This window comes from Hyperoodon ampullatus, assembly GCF_949752795.1.
Source record: "Hyperoodon ampullatus genome assembly, chromosome: 5".
Taxonomy (NCBI): Eukaryota; Metazoa; Chordata; class Mammalia; order Artiodactyla; family Ziphiidae; genus Hyperoodon; species Hyperoodon ampullatus.
The window spans coordinates 37,994,708-38,019,853 of record NC_136918.1 but is presented as its reverse complement, the minus strand read 5'-3'; the positions used below and the strand labels follow the sequence as shown (position 1 = coordinate 38,019,853).

Genomic DNA, 25,146 nt, shown 5'->3' with positions numbered 1-25,146 from the left:
TTTTTATACAAGCCTTTTTTGCATACATGTGTTTTTATTTCTCTTAGATAAATCCCTAAGAGTGGAATTGTTGGACCAAAGGGGAGGTGTATGTTTAGCTTTGTAAGAAACTGTCAAATATTTTTCCAAAGTGGTTGTACCATTTTACATACCCATCAGCAGTGCCTGAGAGTTCTTCATCAAACTTGGTATTGTCATTCTTTTTCATTTTAGCAGCTTAGTGGAGATATATTGGTATCTTGTGGTTTTAATTTGCATTTCCCTGATGATTAATAACATTGTGCACTTCATTTATGTGTTCCTTGGTTATTTATATATATCTTCCTTTGTTCAGTGTTTGTTTGAATTTTTTTTGCCCATTTTTAATTGGGTTGTGCCTTAGTCAATTAGGGCTGCTATAACAAAATACCATAAACTGGGTAGCTTATAAAGAACAGAAATTCATTTTTCATAGTTTTGGAGGCTGGACAGTCCAAGATCAAGGTGCCAGCATGGTCTCTTTCTAGTCGGTGAGATCCTCCAACCTCTGCCTCCGTCTTCACATTGCCTTCTCCTCTGTGTGTCCCTGTGACATCTTCCTCTCGTAAGGATACATGTACTGGCATTTAGGGCCCACCTGGATAATCTAAAATATTGTACTATTCACATCTCAAGATCCTTAATATAACATCTGCAAAGGCCCTTTTTCCAAATAAGGTAACAATTACAAGTTCCAAGGCTTAGGACCTGATATCTACACAGGTGTTTTTGCAAATATATAGCAACACAATTATTTTTTTATATTCACCTTGTATTCTGAGACTCTTCTTACCTCATTAATTATATCTAGTGGCTTATTTTTTCTTATTGATTTCTTAAGGTTTTCAATGTGAACAATCATTTGAAAATGTTATGCCTTATATTTCTTTTTCTTGCATTATTTCACTGCATGTAATACTTTTAGTCTTAAAATATAAACATTATAAAATAATGTGGATTTAATCATTTGTAAACAATTTCAAGTTCTTGCACAGTTTTCCAAAGGTTAATGTGATTCAGTTTGGGACTTCCCTGGAGGTCCAATGGTTAAGACTCCATGCTTCCACTGCAGGGGAATTAAGATCCCGCATACAGCAGCCAAGAAATTAAAAAGTTTTTTAAAAAGTGATTCAGTTTCACCTTTATAAAGACAATTCTCAAATCTGTATTGCAAGCCTTACCTCCTTCTGGAATTCCAGGACTTGATTTCTAAGAGCCTCATGGATTTTTCAACCTAGGTAACACATTAATGCCTCAGCATTAATCATCAATCCAAAACCAGCATTATCATATCTCCACTCCAAATTAGCTTCCCTATATCTGTGACTGTCACTAGCACTGTTGATTCACTACAGCTTGAAATACTAGTCATCTTTGATTCCTGTCCCTAGCTTCTGCATTTAGTTTTCCATTGCTTTAAATATTCAAAAATATTCTTTTAAATGATCTCTCACCTCTATCCCCATCGCTGTACTTAGCTCAGACCCCTCACACTTGACTTTCTCATCTAGCCTTCCCAACCTTCAATCTCTCTCTTTACAAATTCATCCTTTTCTGTTTTTTTTTCCCGAGAATTATCTTCCTTAAGCCCACTTGATTAAGCTATAGTTCTGCCCTGTAGCAGAACTTCCACCCCTTACTAGGTCCTCAGTATGTACTCAATCATTGTTTACCTTTGTAAACATTGTTTACCTTTTTAGGTATATGTCTCCCTAGCCAGACAATGGTTACTTGAGAGCAGGGCTGGGTTTTTCTCTTTTTAAAAAATATATCCATGTATACATGTGTGTGTGTATATATGTATATATATACACATATATATGTATATATATATATATATAAAATCCAAATGAGGATTTTTAGGAAATCATTTATAATGTTTGTTGATGAGGATTATGACATGCTTTTCTGAAGGGTGGGAAGAGTTTGATAAGCCTCATGGTGCAGTTATGTGTGACTTAGCTAGTTTCCCCGCTCCAGGAAACCACAGAGAAAGACTGCAGTGTCACGGGAACTTGGGCGTCTCCCAGGAAGAACTTGGCAAAAACTTCTATTGTAAAAATTTTAATACAAAACTTAAGAAAACAAATACAAATATTTCAGCTTCCATTAACATCTCCCTTTCTGAAGATCCCTGATTCTCTGAAAAATGTCTTTTTGCAGGTAAATATATTAATAAATGTTTTGGGAATTTTAACTGGTGCACTGCTCAATTTCCATCTGAACCTGAGAGTTTAAAATAGTAAAATTATTTCATGACTTCTGGACCAGAAAAACATTTTTAACATCTATTTCCTTAAGTAAATAATACACATGTTAACAAATTCAGAGTATAAAAGGATTTACAGTGAAAGTAAGCCTCCTTTCCACTCACGACTCACCATCCTCAAGTCCTTCCCCAGACCCTTCCTGTAAAGGAAAAAGTCCTCCTGTGTCTATTCCTGATACTCTCTGAATCCTCTGCTTTATTTCTGACACTTCTAGTCACCAAAAGTCAGTGAGGGTGGTGGGGATTGGAATGGTTCCCTCACATCAAGCAATTTTCAGATTCTCCAGACACCAGCTGGGTGTTCTATAATTTAATTCAATTGTGACACTATCTACTTGGAGATAGCATCAGATCCTACAGGTTAGGGGCTCAGCTCCACAAGACTGGTTCCCTACCCCCTCACTTCAGATCCAATCACAAGTCCAGGTTGTTACTCTTACCAAACAAAATTTGGGTCCACTTGCCCGCAGTGCAACAAAGCCAATCTACTGACACCAGGTTGCGGTAAAGGAAAGTATAGCATTTATTTGCAGGGTGCCAAGCAAGGAGAACAGGCAGCTCATGCTTAAAAGACCCAATCTCCCTGATGGCTTCCAGGAAGGTTTTTAAAAGCAACATCTGGGTTGAGGGTTGCAGCTCGTGAACTTTAGTCTGATTGGTGGTGAGGTAACAGGATGAAGTTTCAGGAAACTTACTCATCAACCTTCTGGTTGCAACCATTCTGGGGTTCACTGCTTGTGGTCAGCATGTAGTCACCATTCTGCACCTGGGTGAGGGTCTTAGTTTCTGCAGAACAACTCAAAGATATGCATCAGATGGTTATGTGTATCCCTTGAGGATGAAATATGACTCTGTTTTATCACTGAACTATTTGCTTTTCCTTTGTTTTTGTATTCCCTCACTTTCCTAATTAGTAATTGCTTGAGTCTGCAAAGTGGAACTCAGAGAAGGCCAGGAGACTAAAGCCTTTGTCTATAAACAAGAAACAGGGGCAAAAAGAGGCTTTTGTACCCAGGAGGGCCTCATTGGGTTAGGTGTTAAATCTAGGTTTGGTATCATGGGCTTTAGCATAAGTGACACTGTTTGGGGCCTGTGGTTTTTCTCTTTAACAGCAACAAGTTCAATATTATTTTTAAAACATCAAATAGGCTAACACAAGCCAAACAAAACAGGTCAGGGGGATGAATTTGGACCAATGGTGGCATTTTGATTACACAATATTCTGCCCCTTTATTCTCATGTGATACTATATATTGGAAATTGTTCCTTATCAGGACAAAGAGATCTAACTCACAGACTTCCATGGCTAGTGTGAATATAATTTATTTAACTATTTCTATTTCTGGCTATTTTTCTTATTAAATTAATTAAACAAAAAGGTCATTAGACAAGATGGTTCTAGTGTCTTGGCAGTGTCGAGGAGGAAGAAATTTTCCTCTACTCTTCTAGGTTCTTCTGTCTGGCCTTGAAATGGAGCAGGACGCTGTGGGGCCCTCCTGGTACAAAAGCCTTTCTGTATCCCCCATTTCTTGTTTGTAGGAAAAAACCTTCAGCCTCCTAGACCTTCCCTCAGTTCCAAAGGGCAGATTCAAACAGTTTCTAATTAGGGAAGGAAGGGAATGCAGAAACAAAGAAGGAGCAATCAAGAGACAAGAGTGCAGCCATAAAGCAAGGTCCTGGTTCCTCCTCAAGGGATATACATAACTTTGAGTTCTTCTGTAGAAACTAAGGCCCCCACTCAGGTGGAGAACGGTAACTACAGGCTGAGTACAAGATTCATGGAACAGGGTCCTGTTACCTCACCACCAACCAATCAGAAAAAAGTCATATATCCTGCAGCCTTCATCCTGAATCTTGTTTATAAAACTTCTTCCCCCCAAACCATCTGGGAGTTTGGGTTTTCTGAGCACAAGCTGCCCATTCTCCTTTCATGGCCCTTTCAAGAAACCTTTCTCTACTCCAAACCTCTAGGTTTGTTTGGCATCACTGTGTGTTGGGCATGTGAACTTGTGCTCAGCAATAGTCTAATAATTAAGTTGACATGAGACAGATAAATAGGAGACAATCAAACAAAAGTTTAATAACATGTATACATGGGAGAGACCCGGAAAAACTGTGAATCGCCAAAATGACTGAAGCCTTACCTTAAATATCAGGACCATCCTCAGCTAAAGACAAAAGTAGATGTTGGGGATAGGGGCTTGGGACTTCAAAGGGGAGAAAGGAAATTCACATGGAATTTGAAAAGTAAATATTTCCTAAATAAATGCTGGGCCAGTCAGAGACAAATGGATGGAAAGTGGATTCTGATCACTAAGAGTTTCCCCCACTGCACTTAGCCCATATCTTTTACAGATATCTCTGGTGATAGCTCTATTCCTACAACAGGTCCTCTGTCTAAATTCCTTAGGCAGCTAAGGGGGAGGTAAAAAGAAAGACTTCCTGAGTCTTCTGTTTCTTAAAAATAATCAACTTAAATTAACCTCATGCCAAAGAGACACATTTTGTGGTGGCAAATTTTGTTCCCCTATAGCAGCCTACTAAGCAAAACAAAACCTAAGCCTCAACGTTAAGAAATCAAAATCTAAAACAACCAATCAGAAACAGCCAACTAGGCTTTCCCAAATAAGGTAACCACTTAAACTACAGCCAACCAAATAATTTCCTTTCTTCACTTCTGTGTCTTCTCCATAAAAGTGTCAATGGATGGATCACTTCTAACCAATTCTAGCTTTGTTACCGAATCCAATCTCACTCTGCTTGCCACACGACAGGCCAATAAATTGGGAGATGAGGTGTTGAGGCAAGGAATAACGACTTTATTCGGAAAGCTGGCAGGCTGAGAAGATGGCGGATTAGGGTCCTCCAAAACCATCTTATCGGGGTCTGGATGCCAGTCTCTTTTATAGAATCAGAGAGGGAGAGGCGGGGAGGAAGTAAAGTAAAAAGGGCCATGAGTCTTGCAAAACATCTCCTCCCATGGATTGCATTGAGGCGCGGTATGTTAATTTCTTCTTTCCTTCAGCCATTCACAGGTGGGCAGGGTCAGATTGTCTCCCTGTGAGCTGAACAAAGGAAGGCACTTCAGTTTAACATTCAGGCAGAGGGGCAGGGTTCCCTGAGGCAGGCCATTATATATGATTATAATAACAAAAGCAATGAAAAGTAAAGGTGAAAGTCAAAGAAACCGATCCAGCATGGAGTCAAAATTGGCTCTTCTCTGTTACAGCTCGGTACTGCTTGATTTGAATAATTTTTGATCAAGTAAACCCTTCAATTTTTTATTGAGTCAGTTTATCTGTTAATGATGTTGATTCCGATCTTTTGCTCTTTCATACAATGCAGAAAGAAACAGCATGTATACATCTTTGCATGACTTGTAAGCAGACGAGGTAGAGGGTCTGGAGAAAGAAAACTACGTATGGCTTTCATGGCATTAGGGAAGGCATTTTGGGCCAAAGCCATTGTGTGATCTCAGCCTGGCCACAATTCTTGCCCTCAGGTCTCAGTAATTAATGATCTTAAGGGAACAAAAGAATGCAGAAACAAACAACTGTTATCAGGTAAGAGAAGTAACAATAGCAAAGAGAATGTATCAGTTGTAAAGACTCCCAGTTCTGTTTCACTGGTAAAGATTAGTCTGAAGCCTCAACCACTAGATCAACTGGCACCTAAGGGATGATGATGTTGACCTTTTCTGACCTGTGTGACTCCAATCAACTCAAGCTTGGACTCTATTGACTGCCCAACCCCTTCATAAACATGCTTACAACTTCCCAAATTTTGCTGTTGGAGGAATTACTGCTTTGGGAGATTCCCAGTTTTCTCCTCACTTGCTGCAAGGAATAAATACTTCCTTCTCATGAACTTTGGCTTAGTTGTGTCTTTTGGCTTGACACCCACCAAGAGGAGAACCCAGTTTTTCGGAGAACAGATTCAGTATGCTAAATGCTTAGAAGTAGAATCACAAAACAAGGACTTTGTAAGATGTAAAGATAACCCATATATGAAAGGAGTTGCCATTATTTGGTTTCCACTTTTTTTTCCCCATAAAACAACTGGAATTAACAGTAACAAAGGAATTTTTGCATAAATCTACAATCCTGGGAAAACCCGCATTTTGTACAGATCAATATAGCAAGTTCCCATTTGTACTTGCCATTAAAACAGTCACCACACTAAATATAATAAAGAAAATCCCAGAGCCCTTCATTTGGGAAGTTTACTACCATAGGTTGGGTCTATATTTGGTGTTACTGTGAATGGATGCACACTGACTTATGAGCCTGATGATTACGGGAAAGGAATTTTGTGTGTAGCATGTGCCGGGGGGTGGAGTTCTTAAAATGAAGGGGGCATACCCAGCCCTCTGATATTGGGCCACTAATTGACTTCACTACCTTCCACAGGCCACATCCCTTGTATGGGCCCGTTTCCACATAAAACATAAAATGATAAGAGTTGGAATGGGAAAAGGGTATTTAAAGTCATAGAACTGACTTAGACTACTTAGAGAGATAATGAAGACAGAGAAGAGAAGGGGTCCAGAATCTCAAGAGATCCTACGTTTAGAGGCTGGGAGGAGGAAATGGGAAAGGAGACTGGGGAGTAGCAGGTCCTTGCGAAAAGGTGAATGTGATGTCCTGAAAGCCAGGAGAGGGAAGCCGATTAAGGAGTGTGCTGAGATCCAATATTCTGAGCTGAACGCGGAGCAGTCCAGTGACCACTGGCAATATGGAATTGCTGGAGGCTTTGACAACAGCAATTTCAACAAATTAGTGTGATTAAAAGCCAGATGAAAGCCGGTTAAGGAGTAAATGAACAAAATCATTTTTGACGCCTTTATAAACTGCACAAGCTTGTCCCAAGCCCTTAGGTCTCCTAATTCATGACCCCTCTTAGGTCTGACCTTCAGAGATTCTAAAGCATTTAACTTGTCCAGTACTTCTCCAGCCTCCGGAGATTGCTTTAAGAATATGAAAGTACTTCGTAAACAAAGAGGCCAAACAAAGGAGCAGGGCAAAGGGGCAGCCGTGGGTTTTCATTATTCTATTACTCTATCCCTGTACTGTATTCATTTTGTATTCCTTAGGCTCCTCTATGCTCCTGCAATACCAAATTTTCTAAATGGTAGCCACCCAGTAAGAATTTATCACTCCGTGTTTCTCGTCCTTCAGCCCCTGCCCCACACCTAGACCCCTCCCCTCCCCAAGTCTTTAACCAGAGAGGCACGAATTCACCATTCCACTCTGGAAACAAAAAGGGAGGGGCGGGTCGGGGCGGGGTGGAGGGGGGGGCGGGAAATACTGTGGTTCCTACAGAGGCTTTGACCGCATGCGTTGAGTCCTTCCCCGGACCGTTTGTGCTGCCCTCCTAGGAAGAGGGGTGGGGTGGAGGTTTGCCCGACGGACCGAGTACGGGTGCCGAGCAGGCTCTCACGGAAGTCCGTTCGCCATTGGGAGGTCTGCAGTGGCTAGTCTGTGCCCTTGTTGCCGAGGGCCTCTTCTTGGGTCATTCCTGGAGTAGGAGCCGGACTGGGGCTGACACCGAGGCTCCCCCCGGCCGCCTCGGCGCCTGTGTGACCTCCTCTCCGGCGGGATGTGGCGACTACGCCGGGCTGCCGTGGCCTGGTAAGTGCGGGCTCCGACCTGGCCCCGTTATTTCCGGGGCCTCCAGAAAACGAGGTTGTCCCATCACGACATCCAGAATGTGCAGGTAACTCTCAGGCCAAGCAGAGAGCAGTTGGAGGATTCCGGGATATTTTTGAGGACCCGGAGTGACAGGAGCCCTGACTAGGTTTACCTAGGTGCTGGCCCCCGTACTGGCCCCTGTCCGTGTTCCTATGCCCCTCGGAAGATTCTGGGCGCTTTTCAGTCTTGGCCTTTTCTATTGTCCTTTTGTGCCTGCCCCTTTCACCCTTCTATCCTCGCTGTTTTCTCTGTCTCTGGTGGCTTCTTGTTTCTGTCCGGGCTCTATGACTCTAACCATGTGTCACCCTTGCCGCGTCTCTTAATTCTCACTGTCTTTTGCTTCTGCCTCCACGCCAGCTTACATTGCTTTTGCAGGTACCTGAGCTCTGCTCTCGGGGTGAAGGGGACTCTGCCTCTTCCTTAGTACGCTGAGTGAACATGATTTGGAGTCAGATCTGGAGCGGTGACGCATACATGTAGTGTCAGAGATGGTGATTAGAGGTATTCTCTTAATAGCAGCTTTTTTCAGTGTTTAGGAAGGGAGACTTGCTTTTTGGATGCGAGGTGGTTAATGTAGCACCACCTTTCTAATCACTGTGTTATTGTTGCCCTGGTCTGTGTTATTCTAAACCGAAAATCATAGAAGTATTTACATTTCTATGGGTTACTGTGTGCATTTTAATGAAATTAAATTTGACTTTAATCTTTACACGTAGCTGTGTTCTAGTATCCTTAGACATCTTCAGGTTTAACTCATTGTTGCAGGCATTTGATGAGAAATAACATACATCAAGCAAGGTTGGAAAAACTTGGTTTTCCTGAATTAACTCAGTCTCTAAACACCTGTTTTGAATTTTTTTCGGAATGTTTTTAAGTGGTGTAATTTATAGTGTTTATAAGTGAGGGGATCCATTTGTTTTATGAAGGTTAATTTGATTCTAAATTTAGAACTGAATGGCATACAATAGTTGAAGTTTCAGTCAATTAGAATAATTGAATAAGTTACTTCTAATGTCATGGAATTTTAATTTCTGAGTAAATCCACAGCGCTTGGTACTGAACTAAGTTATTTACAAACTTTTTATTTCTACTCCTCAGTATTTACTGGGGCAATATATTTAATTTTCTTTAAATAAGAAAAGACTTTGCAGAAAATAGCGTACTTTGTTGGAGCAATTAAGATATGTAGGAAGAACTTTAAGAATTGAGTTTCCAACCGACTAATTATCAACTGATAATTGTTTATTCAATTGGATGCTGTTGGCTAAATTGTTTCTAAAGTTACTATTGACTCTGTAGTCATGGCTTAATATGTCTTATGTTGATAGCACAGTTTAGCTTCCTGCAGCGGTAGAGATGCGGAAGGTCAGATGCCCCAAGTTCTGGAGTTTCTCTTGATGTAGTTCCTATGCATGTTATGAAGGAGTACCTTTAAATTCTTAATCTTTAATAAGTAAACATTCTTTGACATATATATCTAAATGTGCTCCTAGACATGTCAGAAGACCAATGGCCAACATTTATTTAGGTGCAATAAATATTTGCATAAAATTGTTGAAAAAATAATAACATGCTAGGAAACAGTACATAGATTAAAAGAAGATGATGGATGAGTGTGAATAGATGATTTCTGGGGTTGGAGTCGGGGAGCCTTGTTTTGCATCACACTTGATTTTTAGTTTGGCCTAATATATAAGTATGGATTCAAATTCCTTTTCCACCATTCACTAGTCATTCTACCTTAGACAAGACACAGTTTAAAAAAAGGCAAGTTGGTAAAATAAGGATACTTAACCTTACTGGGTTTTTCTGAGAGTTAACAGTAGCATTTGTGTAAACATCTGACATAATGCCTGGCAGTTAGGTACCCCTTTCCCCTCACTGTCCTTCTTCACAACATTATTTCTGTGTTCCTTGATTCCTTTTCCTTAAGATATTTCTACTCCTGTGTAATTAAATGAATTAAAATTTTATTCTTTAGTATGGGATCTGGCCCATAGTAAGCACTATGACTGTGTGTTGAATAAGATAATCAGGCGTATGTTTGTTGGTAGGAGACTTTCATTCTCTGCCAGGAAGGACAGGAGGGAAGAGCTCTCAGATAGTAACATGTGCATTTAGATTCTTTTCTCTTTGGGGCGTTCCCTCCCTTCTTTCTTTCTTTTTCTGGGGAGCCAGGTACATGAGGTGTTAATAATTTTTCCTTAATTTCCATTCCTGGACCATCTCAGGATTGTGAAACATAGATGAGAGGGCAAAGAATAGATGTTATAAGCTACTGGAACTTTTGTGCTTAAAAGTAAAAGTTTACATGCCTTTTTTTGTATAGGTGCATCCATAATTCACATTTATTTTCATACCACCATTTTAGCCTAACATTACGTGAAATCTTTTCGTATATCTACATGGTCTTCATATTTATCACTTTAATGGCTATACACAGTATTCTCAGTATTCTCTTTTGTTTATGCACCATAGTTTACAAATTTATGTTCTTAATATTACATATTTAAGTGGTAACATTTTTTGCTATTACAGCACATCATTTTTTCCAGTTTTATTGAGGTATAATTGACATACAGCACTGTATAGGTTTAAGGTGTACAGCATAGTGATTTGACTTATATACATCATGAAATGATGACCACAGCAAGTTTAGTGAACAGCCGTCGTCTCATATAGATACAAAATTAAAGAAATAGAAAAAAAACTTTTTTGTGATGAGAATTCTCAGGATTTACTGTCTTAACTTTCATATATAACATACAGCCTGTTAATCGTATTTATCATGTTGTCCATTACACTCTTAGTATTTATTTAGCTTAGAACTCTAAATTTGTACCTTTTGACTGCCTTCATTCAATTCCCCCTTCTGCCACCCCCTTCCTTGGGTAGCCACAAATCTGATCTCTTTTCTATGTGTGTTTGTTTGTTTGTCTTTGAAGTATAATTGACCTACAACACTGTGTTAGTTCCTATTACACAACATGGTGATTTGGTATTTCTATACCATTTCAAAATGATTACCATGATGAGTTTAGTTCGGATATGTCACTATACAAAGATATTATGTTTTCAACTTTACTGACAGCAAATAGCTGTCAGTAGTTAATAAAATAAGTCTCTACCTTTTTTGTTTTCAGTTTTGATTTCTTGGACCAGGATCATAGCCCACATATAGTAAATTAGGGGACAGGCTCTGGAGTTCGTTCCACTGCCTAGGTTTGAATCCTTCCTTTACTCCTTATGTCAGTGGGGACCTCAGCAACTTACTTATGTCTGTCTGCCTTTTCCTCGTTGGTAAAATGGGAGCGATACTAGTACTTTTATCATAGGATTATCAGCAGGATCAAATGAGTTCGCTCCTGCTGCAGCAGTGCCTGGCACACAGTAAATGGTTAGTAACTGTGGGCTCTCGTAAGACACAGTGTGATTGGTCATGTGTGCCTGTGTGTTTTCCCTTTTGCATATTGCTCTTTTATATCGTTTCCTTTGCATTGTTTCCCCATCTGATCTTTCTTCCACATCTATTTTTCTTTCAGTGAGGTCTGCCAATCCTTAGTGAAACACAGCTCTGGAACAAAAGGAAGCTTACCACTACAAAAACTGCATCTGGTTTCACGAAGTATTTATCATTCGCATCATCCTATCTTAAAGCTTCAAAGACCCCACTTCAGGACCTCATTTCAGCAGTTCTCCTCTTTAACTAACCTTCCTTTACGTAAACTGAAACTTTCTCCAATTAAATATGGCTACCAGCCCCACAGAAATTTTTGGCCAGCGAGATTAGCTGCAAGACTCTTAAAACTTCGGTATCTCATACTCGGATCTGCTGTTGGGGGTGGCTATACAGCCAAAAAGGTGAGGTTAACTTTCCTACTGCTTTTTCAATTATTCCAGCATGATTGTTTTAAGGTTTCTTAGCATATGTCGTTTTTCTTTAGTGCAGTAGAATGTAATTAGATGTTTAAACATTTATTGTGTGTCTCTATTATGTGCTAAATTGTTTTAATGGTGCTAATAGGAAAATGCTCTCTGAATCTTAGTTATTATAAGAGATGAAAATGGCCTAATGGAAGGAGCACTGGTCTGAGAGTAAGAACACTTAGGTTTGATTTTCAGCTTTGCCATTTAGTAGCACAGGAAGGGAAGTAAGTGGCATGCTCATGCAACTACTTCGTGCCAGCTCTGGGACCAAAGGCGGGGTATCCTGATCCCTGGTCTGTCTTCCTTGTATTCCTCAGTGTTGTTTAAAGCCAAATCATGAGACCCATTTGAAATAGGAGTACATTTTGAATTTTTCCATTTTCTGTATTTAGTAAAGGAACATTTACATGTTTTATATGCTTGTCTGCTAATTTATTTTTAGAAGAGCAGAGGCCACTTTGTTTCTAAAAATTTTGAACATAATACATTGCTCTTAGTAGCTTAGCATGTTTTAACAAAATAAATTTAAATAGTTTTTTTTATATTTTATATGGCATTCAGATCATTTGATCGGCATACTTTCTCATCTTTCAGACTTTTGATCAGTGGAAAGACATGATACCTGACCTTAGTGACTATAAATGGATTGTGCCTGACATTGTATGGGAGATTGATGAGTATATCGATTTCGGTTTGTATCAACATTAAAATACTTTTCTTGGTTGTATCTTTAGGAAAGAGAAATAGTTGTATTGAGATAGCTCCTTAACTCTAAGTTTAAGGTTGTAGCAGTTTTTTTGTTTTTGACATCTTTATTGGAGTATGATTGCTTTACAATGGTGTGTTAGTTTCTGCTGTATAACAAAGTGAATCCACTATACATATACACATATCCCCATGTCTCCTCCCTCTTGTGTCTCCCTCCCACCCTCCCTATCCCACCCCTCTAGATGGTCACATAGCACCGAGCTGACCTCCCTGTGCTAGGCGGCTGCTTCCCACTAGCTATCTTACATTTCGTAGTGTATATATGTCAGTACTACTCTCTCACTTCGTCCCAGCTTACCCTTCCCCCTCCCTGTGTCCTCAAGTCCATTCTCTACGTCTCCGTCTTTATTCCTGTCCTGCCCCTAGGTTCGTTAGAACCTTTTTTTTTTCTTAGATTCCTTTATATATGTGTTAGCATATGGTATTTGTTTTTCTCTTTCTGACTTCCTTCTCTGTGTATGACAGACTCTAGGTCCATTCACCTCACTACAAATAACTAGTTTTGTTTCTTTTTATGGCTGAGTAATATTTCATTATATATATGTGCCACATCTTCTTTATCCATTCATGGACACTTAGGTTGTTTCCATGACCTGGCTATTGTAAATAGAGCTGCAATGAACATTGAGGTGCATGTGTCTTTTGAATTATGGTTTTCTCTGGGTATATGCCCAGTAGTGGGATTGCTGGGTCATATGGTAATTCTATTTTTAGTTTTTTAAGGGCCCTCCATACTGTTCTCCATAGTGGCTGTATCAATTTACATTCCCACCAACAGTGCAAGAGGGTTCCCTTTTCTCCACACCCTCTCCAGCATTTATTGTTTGTAGATTTTTTTTTATACAGCAGGTTCTTATTAGTTATCCATTTTATACTCATTAGTTTATATATGTCAACCCAATCTCCCAATTCATCACACCACCATGTTTGTAGATTTTTTGATGATGGCCTGTTGTAGCAGTTTTATTTTAATGATAAAAGTAATAGAATAGCAGAAAAAAATTGGTAGGAAAAAAATTATCCACTAGTTCATCAGTTTAACACAGCTGCCACTATCCTTAGGGATCAGTTTCTTTTAATTGTACCTATTTTGTGTATGTGGTTAATATTTTACTTTCCTTTTTAAGAATTATATAGTCATAGTGAACATACACTTTGCTATCTTATCTTTTGCTACTTAACACATTTGTCAGCATTTTCTACTCTGCCGAGCAGCCTTCTTGAATATCATTTTCAATGTTGTCTGATGTTACCCAGAACAGATGCACTGTGCTTCACCTAACTAGCTCCCTTTGATTGAGTACCTTGGCTACCTCTACTTTTTGTAACCAGGTTCCTTAAGAGCCTGCTAGTGTCCAGAGTAATTTCTCCTGTTAGTCTTTCATTGTTCCCTTTTTCAAATAATAGATAGATGAGAAAAAAAGTATATTTGATAGTTATGATTGCCAGTAACTCATGGTGATCTTTAGAAAAAGATTTTTTCTGATGAAATTATTTTCCTCAGGTCTCTTTTTTAAGACTTTGTGTAGACATTTTTTAGACTTTAGCTTAGGTGTATATGGGGGTGGATTTAATCTCTGCATGCACTATTCACAGCACTGTCTTAAAGGTAAAATTGTTGCATTGACAAAGATATTTACAGGAAAAGCACTCCTTCAAATTATTTTTCTAACGTTTATGAGAAGAGCTTTTAACGGTATGCATTCACCAGTCCCACGCTGTAGTGACTGCAAGCCTGGGTTCTGAAGCTAGACTGTCTAGGCTTAAACCTGACTCCCCCACTATGCTGTATGTGCAGGTCCTGTTACTTAACCTCTGTGCCCCATTCCTCGTCTGTAAAATGTGGTTGATGAGAACTGTTTTGTAGCATTGACATGAAAATTAAACAAGTTAATGCTTTTATAGAATAAGACCTAATACATATTCTTATTTTGAGAAACTTTGTGTTTTATCTTCTCCAGAGAAAATTAGAAAAGCCCTTCCTAATTCAGAAGACACTGTAAAGTTGTACCAAACTTTGACAAAATTGTTGAGTATTTGTAAACAAAAATAAATACTTGATCACTTTATAAATAAAGCTAGCAATAATAAAGTAATGGCTTGTCTTGGGTTCAGAGACAGTTTTTCTGAAGTGGTAACAAGTGTTAGTCTTCCTAGGGAATACAAAAGGAGAGAGAAAAGTAATGGAGTTCTGTTCTTAAACTTGAACTGGGATTTCATCACTTTTTTTTGAATTCAGGTCAGGTGCTACAAAAGATATTTTTTCTTTTTTCTTTGATTCATTGCCTTTCTGCTGTGACTTCCTCCCAAAAAATACTTCTGTTTCCAATCCAGTGTTAACATTTATACAGTGTTTCTGTCTCAAGGCGTTTAACTTATAAATCAAAGATAACCCTCTAAACCGTATGTTTGGTGAGTCTTTAAAAAATTTTCATGGCTTGTAGAAGATCATCAGAATAACACATTGTTTCAGATATACGTAGCAGTTATAGTTGGAATAGGGAGAAAAATGGAAAAAATATTTAAGTTTATAATGATTATTTAAATTGTATGCTTGTTTCAATAGTCAAATTCTTATTTTGAGACTATTTCTTTTCTCTTCTCCAGAGAAAATTAGAAAAGCCCTTCCTGATTCAGAGGACCTTGCAAAATTGGCACCCGACTTTGACAAGATTGTTGAAAGCCTCAGCTTATTGAAGGACTTTTTCACCACAGGTAAGGAAGGACGTGTGTTTGATCTCGTTTAAAATGTTGGGAAACACAGAGGAAAAATACTTAAAATGTATTCATTTGTTTATTTCCATCTTTATTTATAATTTTAAATTAACATTTTTAAAATAAATTTATTTATTTTGTTTATTTATTTTTGGCTGCATTGGGTCTTCATTGCTATGCGCGGGCTTTCTCTAGTTGTGGCGAGCGGGGGCTACTCTTCCTTGCGGCAGGCGGGCTTTTCATTACGGTGGCTTCTTTTGTTGCGGAGCACGGGCTCTAGGCACGCGGGCTTCAGTAGTTTTGGCACGTGGGCGCAGTAGTTCTGGCTCATGGGCTCTAGAGTGTAGGCTCAGTAGTTGTGGCTCACGGGCTTAGTTGCTCCACGGCATGTGAGATCTTCCCGGATCAGGGCTCGAACCTGTGTCCCCTGCATTGGTAGGTGGATTCTCAGCCACTGCACCACCAGGGAAGTCCCTATTTCCATCTTTTAAATGAAAATATTTAGTACAAATAAAAGCCAGGTTTTTGATAAAAGGATAAACATGAAGTTGTTTTGCTCTGTGGTTTTACTATTTTTTAAATTTATTTTTATTTTTTGGCCGTGCCATGCGGCACACGGGATCTTAGTTCCCTGACCAGGGTTCAAACCTGTGGCCCCTGCAGTGGAAGCACAGAGTCTTAACCACTGGACCACCAGGGAAGTCCCCGTGGTTTTAATTTTTGTTTGGCCCAAGAAAATGAAAATTTGGAAGAACTTAAACATGCTTGGCTTTAGTCAGTGAGGGGAAAATAAATCACTTGTTCTTGACAAGTAGATGATACTTCCTGTGTGTTTGCTGTTCATAATTGGTTAGAGCCGATTTGGTGATTTTAAAACAAATTTAATTATAACGGACCATAATGAGTAGAATTTACTAAGGTTAGTCCTGGTGTATTTGCCCAATTCTGCCCTATCATGGTATAAATCTGAGGTCTCAGACATCTTTGTTTGCTCATTGTTAAATTTTACATTTCTATTTCCCCCTTTGCTGATTTTTCACAGGTCACAAATTGGTTAGTGAAGTCATAGAAGCTTCTGACCTACTTCTCTTGTTAGGTGTGTAAACAGATATTTTTGCTGATCTTAACATGCCTTTTAAATGCATCTAATAAACTAGCTGCAAATAAAATTGCAGACCAAATTTATAATATTGCTTATGCTGAATTTTAAAATGTCAGAACTATATTGGGCAAATTCATTATCCTTTAGGTGGAAATAATAAAATAATTTTTTGTGGTAAAACTAAAATTCCTAAATATGTGTCTATATTATAAGATTAAAGCTATTAAAAAGAAAGCTTGGTTAACCAAAATATTTTCTTGAACCTGATCTGATTGTTTCTGATAATTGAAATGAAAGTCATTTTAGTTTGTCTCATCTGTCCTGTCACAGTTGACATTTTTAATTTAATTTTTTTACTGTATATGGTCTGTAATGGCAGTAGTGTATGGCTGAACTGTAAGTACTCTCATGTAAAATAATCCTTATCAAAGATTGCCTTGTTTTTTATTGTAATTTTCAGTGATATTTTAAAAAATCAGTTAAACATGTCCTATAATGGTTTTGAAAATTTTTTTCTTAGGTTACCACTGTGTTCCTTAAAATAAGAATAGCTTTCCAAAAAGTGATTTTTGCTCTAAAAATCCTTTTATCTTTCAACCAACTAAACATAATTTGGAATTTAGTTTAGGCTATTGACTTCACTGGAGAAGTTAAAGGACTGCATATTTATCTTTAAGGTTCACCTGGAGAAACGGCATTTAGAGCGACAGATCCCGGGTCTGAAAGTGACAAACCTTATAGAAAGGTACGTATAAAGGAGCATTCTTCACATAGATAGTCTTGAAAGATATTTTAAAGTTTTTACCTACCCTGGAAGATCTGAAAATGGTAACATCCGAGAAGCAAACATAAAAGCATCCAGTGGAGGTATTGTTATTATTCTTGGTACAAAATGCAAGGTATTATTCAACAGTTCTGGAATATAATTGGAGAAGCCAGTTTCCCTCAAATATGTCTGTGAAATATTAGTTTCCAGGGTTGTCCCCAACAAAGGGCTTTGTTGTTAAGTGTGTGTGGGGGAAAGCTGGTATAAATAAAACAAACAGGCTTCTTTTCTTTTCCCTAGGATTTCTCAGACCTTAATATATGCATGTGCATTGTGAATCTCTAAGAGAAGTCAAAGTGTGCAGGGTTTTCCAGATTTATTTAGCAACAAAACCCTTCTTCCATGAAATACCTTCTAGGGACTAATGTTTCATGATATACAGTTAGGGGAAATATTAAGGGAACGGTGAGTTTGTTACTAAGGGATAAACAGACTTCTGTTACATTGATAGTCAACAAAATTATGTAGGGGGTTATTTAGGATGTGTTAATTTCAATTCATGCATTAAAACCCATATGAAACTTTTAGGAGAATTGCTGATGTAGAATAACATGCATTGTTGTGTATTTATATTAATATGTTCACCTGATATTGTCTTACTCTTCATTTTTTTCATCTTTTGAAATTGGTAAGATAACTGATTCCTTGGAAGTTTTTTTTTTTTAAATAATAACCTAGATAAATAAATATCTAGAAAAAATATTCCATGAACATTTAAAAATTCAATATGAACATTTAAAAATTAAATGATGAAGGTTATTTTGGTTTTAAATCATTGAGGTAAATAATTTTATGTTTTTTGGGGGAAGCAGGAAGAAAGTAATTCCTATGTGTAGATTTACATCTTGTTTCCTGTCCTTCAACTTTGAGCTTTTTACATGATATTCCAAGTTTTAATTATATTTCAAAAGATTTTTTTTCTTTTGTCTTTTAACTTGATCTTTTGGAGAAAACATTTTTCAAAATGTGTGTGTATACATGTGTGTGTTTGCCTTTTAACTTGATCATTTTTGATACCTTTTCCACTGGCATTATTTTAACCAAGGCATACCCTTGACTATACATGCTACTGGGAAGAAAAATTTGAATAGAAATTAGCCTATGATGCACAGCTTATTTTGAACCAAGGCCTTGGCCCTTAATGCAGATAGACTTAATGTGCAGAGAAAAGCTAATCTAACTGGGGAGAAGGAACCCCTGTTAACAAGTATGGTAGTATGGTTTTTGAGCGACAGGATTTCTTGTTGCCTAGATCAGTTAGGGGAGGCTTGCATCTCTGTTCTTTTCTGATATGGCCTAGGATTGTTTTGGTAAATGAGAATCCTGTTTAGGGCCTGACAGATAATTTCCTTAAAATCCTGCTAAGGTGATAAATGAGTAGTAACTGATAAATGATCAAGAGCTCTGCAGTATAGAAGAAACAAGAGAATTGATCTCTGGGAATTTATATTTACAGATTTTATTTTACACAGTAGACATGAGAGCAAATTTATTGCTTTATTTTATAGTTTGCTTTGCTTGAAGATAAGTGCTGTTGTAGACTCTTTCTTTTTAACTTTTCCATAATTTATGGTGATTATCTTGCCCATTAAAAACGCACCAATTATTTCCAACTATTTGTTATAAATTAAGCCGTTTTCATTATAGGTTAAATCAGATAGTATTAGATGCTAGTATAAATGTTTACTATACAGAAAAAGTATTTTCAACCTCAACTCGTGGTTTTAAATTTTATTAATATGCAGCATTATGTTTTCAAGGCTTGACTGTTACCTGTGATATTTGAAAATAATGAACTACTCAGACAAGATGCAGATAAACTGATTGTAAGAAACTTGTCTGTAAATTGATGGTTGAATGTAAGCATGGAAAGGGAGACCTTAGCAGAAGCCTTTTTGAAATTATTCTAAAGCATCAAATTTGAAAATTTGGGCAATAATCAGAGGTGGTAGGATGGCATCCAGAGTTCAGGTGATACCTTTTAGATTGGTTCGTTCTGGTGTCTGAGAGCCCCAAGGTTTAAAATGGTGTTCATGCCTTACCTTAATGATTGTTGGGTTTATACCAAAGTTTCTGGCTAGACTTCTATTAGAAATGTAAAAGTAAATGTGAATCAGATTTTTTTTATGTAGTAATAAAAACATTTCGACTAGAAGTAAAAAGAAAAACTTGTTCTTTCTAATAAGAGAACGCATCTGGAAAAGTGCTGGCAAGTAGAGGGACAATTAGGAACCTTTCTAAGCCAACTGAAGTGAAAGTGACAGGGAGTTGCAGGAACACAGATGCCAGGTTGACTTGAGTGAGGCAGAATGAACCACACAATAGACAGATTACATGTGGTTCCCAGTCTGGGGTCACTAGACTTTTAGGTGTTCTGGAAAGTTGTGATTGAGGTCTTGAAAAAGTCAAAAAGCATGTATTCCCACATAATGCTACACAGGCTAACTAAACCTCAAGTTTCTTTGATTTTGCCTGGATTTATATCCGTTCAGTTTGTGGACAGTAGCTATGTTTATCAAAAGTTCTTCTACGTATTTTTGATAAATAAAAAATGGAAAAATACTGAAACCACATTTTAGTAAATGCTTTTAGTTAATCAAAAATTTTTAAACTTGTGTTCACTATAGAAAAATATTAGAAAGAGCCCTTAGTGTGACCTGAATAATATTCTTGAGACCTGGAGACCTTTAGAACTACCTGAAGACAAATTCGGAATTGGAGTGGCAAGGCTTTTTTAGTGAATCAATGGACTCACCTGGTTTGTAAGTCAGTAGATTTCTGTATATCAGTCATAATATATATAGGTGACAGGACCACTTAGTGTATCTCCTTTTTTTAGATTCAGTAACATTGTTGTGTTCTAGTGAAAATTAATTTGCTAAATGAGATATCATCTGTGCTTTTGTTCTATCATGTTTCTGATGGCTCATAAACATCTCATAGAAGTAAGGAATATGGTCATTCTGAAGGTTACAAGCCCATTTATAATTTATAGAAAATATTTGAAGTCCAAATCATAAAAAGTATTGTTACTCTTTTAAAAATAATCATTAAATAGTAATTATCTTCCTTTCCACGTTACTGTAATTCTTATTTGTGTGGCTTTACTTATTTTATACCTACCCTCTGAAATATCTCTCTTCCCTTTTCTCTGCCTAATTTCCACTCATCCTGAAAGCCCAGTTCAGTTGTCACCTTTGTGAAGCCTTCCATAACCATTTTAGTCCCAATAATTATTCTCTTAACAATTTAAAACATTTCACAGATGAAACACTATTTACTTTGGCTTTCATTCTTACTGTTTAATAGGCTATTTCTATCACAAGATCTCTGTTCTCAGAGCACCTAGGGTAATGCTGAACTCTTAACACAATTCGTCAGTTGATTTAACTCAGTAAAAGTCTGATTTAAAGTAAGCGAATTTGATTAATGCTAACAAGAGCGGGCCCGAAGATTTTATGTAATGTGTCTTTTTGCTCTGATTACCTTTGAATTTCTCCTGGCCTTCAATATTTGACAACTATTGAGGAGAGCAAGAATGTGAAGGTAGCACTTATACTCGGAATTCTGAGTTGTAACAAAGCAGTGCTGCTTAAGTAGGACTTACATTTCTGGGATTCCTCATGCAACAAATAATGTAAACTGTGGCAAAATGAAATTCTCACAACCAGCACCATTAAGTAGCCGCAGATTCAGGAAACTTAGGTTTCCTGAGCAGCTAACAATTGGCAACTATACTTGGTTAGATATTTGTTTTATTCCTTAATAATAAGCATATTGCATTTTTATGTCATTTAAAAAACATTAAATATATACTGTGTACATAACACTATTTTTAGGTAATAATTTAGAACAAAGGGGATTTGGTAGAAATTGTATTATTGATAAAAACTATTGGTAATAGACTGATTTGTTCATCTCTTAAAATTATTATTTGTAGAAATTGTCCAAATAGTAAAATAGGATATGATATTTCTCAATTGGAGCAAATTAAATAATTCAAGTAGAAAGACATACTTCTTTCTGATATCCAATAATAAACATATTTTAGTTGGCTGTAAATATCTTGAGCTGAATTATATATTACTGGGAGGGAGGAAAATAGGAAAATAGATCTTTTTAGCTAATGAAATAGCAGAATTATTCAAACTTTGAAAAGTAGTTTAGTGCCTAGGAATATTTTTTAAATGGAAGGGGAAAGAAGTCTTCACTTTCACGAAGTTCTTTTCTGGACCCAAGTTACTTTTAAAACTAATAAAACAGGGGTTGGCAAGCTTTTCCTTAGAGGCCAGATGGTAAATATTTTAAGTTTGCAAGCCCTGTGGTCTCTAGGACTACTCAGGTAGCCCACTGTACTTCGTCAACTCCTTCTCTAATGAGTAATTTACATTTGCCCTCCGAAATATTGTAGTTTTACCATTTTCCTCATTTAAATGTAAATTGAATGTGAAGGGTCAAAGGCACTTTGAAAATAGTGAGACTGTAGAGCTAACAGGTATCAGGTGTTGACTTTGGAGTCACACTGCCTGTATTCAGACTCTGTCCTTCCTGTTTTCTGAGCTGTGTGACCTTGGATACGTTCCTTAGCTTCTCTGAGTTTCTGGTTTCCTCTTCAGTAATGGGGGAACCCTACCTGATAAGGGTTATTGTGAGCATTTCGTAAAGCCCTTTAGCACAAGATCTTGGCACATGATAAAACTAAATGAATATTAATATCATGATAATAACGATGATTATTATCATCTAACACTTAGAATTATTCCATGAGTTAGCATATTAACATTATTTGATTAATTTCCTCCCCTTTTCTTAATTCCTGTTGAACCTGTTCTGGGGATTGTGATAAGTGGGAAAATGGACTGTAGGGTTGATGTGTAGCTTATTTACAGAATAGGCAATTTTTAGGAAACCCAATTTGGATTTTATGCTGTAAACTATGTGCATTTTTAGGTAAAAGTAGGTTATCATTTAATTCATTCAAGCAACAGACATGGGCCAAGCCCTATCCTAGGTGCTGGCCATAACACATCTAAAGTGTCAGGCCTTATTCTGTGTGCTAGGTATAAAAACAAACAAGGTATGGGCCCTTTAGAATACTGTTAAAAATATAGTATTGGGTTGGCCAAAAAGTTCGGTCGGGCTTTTCCATATCTTACAGAAAAACCCAAACAAACTTTTTGGCCAACCCAATATTTTATTTTATTTTATTTTATTTTTTGGCCATGCCTCCCGGGTTGCGGGATCTTAGTTTCCCAACCAAGGATCGAACCCAGGGCCCCAGCAGTGAGAGCACCAAGTGCCAACCACTGGACTGCTGGGAATTCCCCAAAATATAGCATTTTAAATGTATTCACATAAGAATGAGTCATAATTTCAAGATTTTAAGAAATATTTTCTAACAAACTTATCAACTTCTAGAGGTATTTGCAGCATTTTCAGTTGATATTTTGGTTTCTGGAGTTATCACTGATTTTCTTGGTCTGCATTATAATTTTTTAAAAACCTGAGAACACTGTACATGAAATATGGGACTATGAGAACTGCAGTGTCAAATTGACAGTAACCAGGAGATGTTTAGAGAGTATTCATCTGTGGTTGTTTACAATAACTTGTTAAAGACCACAATTAGTACATATTTAATGTAATATATATCATTTAAAAAACAATTATGTGCTGTTCCTTGAGAAGAATATCTGAACTTGGGAAAATATTTATTGAGTAAAAGTGTCCTGTTCATGTAAGGAGGCATGAACAAATGCCTCATCTTGCACAGGAGGCACACACATTTTTCCCTTCCTTATTCCACAAGCCTTAGCTTTAAAAGCTAATCCAGCTGTGCTTAGGGTGAGATTTGATGCCTAAAGTTGGATAAAGGTAACCTTTTTTAGTATAGTGTATATAGCTTTTTCTGTGCCTAATTCTTGTTTTCTTCCTACTTTTTTCAGGAGGTAACAGTTAATTTCAACTACCTTCACATAAAAGGGCTTCAGTAACAGACTTGGAAGGAAAGTGAGGTGTCACTAGAAAGAGAGGGTGTTTTTCTTGTAATAGATATTAGATATTTACCATACAATTTGTATGTACATATAAACAGGGGATTAGGAAGGGGTGTTTAAGCTATGAATAAACAAGAATCCTGTGCCTGATAGACCAGCACAGTTAAGAAATGTGGAATATTTTCTCACTGCTTTGGCATTTTATAACTTATACTACTGGGTATTATGTTAATTAAAGCACAGGTACACTAATGTGTAAGCCAACATGGGAAGCCTTCTTTAAAATGGAACTGTTTTGAGAAATCTAAACACTTGGATGAGTAGAAGAAGTGATTATGATAAATGACTAAATGAATAAAAATGAGTTGGATTACTTTTCTTTCTGCTTGATGAAAGGCAGTGATACAAAAAATGAAAAAAAAGGACATAAAAAATTATGGGAATGATGAGGGTAGTGAGTTGGCATTGCATTTCTTTGATAGATTTATCAATGACCATAAAAGTGTTTATTTAAAAAATACATGTTAAAAGATAACTGCAGGTTTTTATAAATATATTTTGTACTATTTGGAAACAAATGTTGAAATTTCAGTTATGTTACTTGCCACTTTGATGTTCTCTTACTTTTCATGAAGAAATATCAACTAGTTTCATCCTTTGATTTATATAGTAAGTCAACCAGTTTCATTATGTTGGTATAACTTAATGTATTAAAACTAAGAATCAAACAAAATAAAAATCCCCCTAATTGTTTGGTAATATTTCCCTTAATTTAAACTGCTTTACTGTAATACAGCTTTTCTATTTGTATTTATTTCTTTTCTGGTAAACTTTTTTATTTATATAAATCTTTGGATTATATAAACTAAGTTATTAAGCCTCCAGGTGAGTCTACTAATTAAAATTTGAATGTAACTTTAACCAATATTTCATTTTAAGAAACTTTATAATTGTACTATACAAAATAAAATATTTTTGGCAGTTATTTTATAAAGCTGTGAAGCTATTTGAAACTCCTAATTTGGATTATTTTAATGAGTGTTAGTTTTCCTAATTCTTTTTATTATTATAACTTGGTAAAAATTGTTCTCCCAGGTAACTATTCTTGTGCAAATTAAAGAGTGACCTCATTCATTGGAACTTTGCCTTTTTAGGGTTTCTAATTGGGAAAATATAAGGTTCCTGACCTTGTCAATTGCTAGTTGTTTTTTCTCCTACATTTCTTGAGGTTGATTATCTAATAGACAGCAATTAAAAACACTGTACAGAAAATGACCTGTATTTTAGTTTCATGTCACAAGTGAATACATTGCATCAGATGAACATTTCATGATTATTAAATGGAATGAATTTTAAACATAGAAATGATGATTATTTTGTTCATAGGTCCAAACTGGGTTTTGTTTCATTTTTATTTTCATAGTAACTATATTATCTCCATATCTTAATTATGTTATTTTATTGAACTTGTGCTTTAGTAATTGATATATCCTTGGTTATATTCTCAGAGGCCATTTTTATTTAATGTCAAAACAGCTCATAAAAAGTGAAAATTCAGTCAAACTACTTATTTGATGTTGTATAAAGCTAAAAGTACCTCAAACATTTTTTAATTTGCAAAAAAAAAAACCCTTAGATTTTAATCAAATAAGATTCTGTGCATAGACATGTAAAATTATGAATTAATGTAAAACCCTGATTAACTTGATGCTCGAAACTGCATTTTGAGGGATCTTTATTTATTTACTTTTTGGCCATGCCACGTGGCATATGGGATCTCAGTTCCTGGACCAAGGGTCAAACCCACGCCCCCTGCAGTGGGAGCTTGGAGTCTT

At 36.8% G+C, this 25,146-nt stretch overlaps 1 protein-coding gene across 1 annotated transcript in view; it reads left to right on the top strand.

The window, feature by feature from the left end:
• Window positions 1-7,885: 7,885 nt before the first annotated feature.
• Window positions 7,886-25,146, top strand: part of OPA1 (OPA1 mitochondrial dynamin like GTPase) — a gene marked incomplete at its 5' end in the record, with an annotated part of 91,731 nt that continues 74,470 nt past the window's right edge. Inside the window, 6 exons of the mRNA XM_079704828.1 lie at window positions 7,886-7,917; window positions 11,520-11,838; window positions 12,499-12,595; window positions 15,280-15,387; window positions 16,430-16,483; window positions 17,167-17,234. Coding sequence (XP_079560954.1) covers window positions 7,886-7,917; window positions 11,520-11,838; window positions 12,499-12,595; window positions 15,280-15,387; window positions 16,430-16,483; window positions 17,167-17,234 — 678 coding nt within the window. The remainder of the gene's footprint in view (window positions 7,918-11,519; window positions 11,839-12,498; window positions 12,596-15,279; window positions 15,388-16,429; window positions 16,484-17,166; window positions 17,235-25,146) is intronic.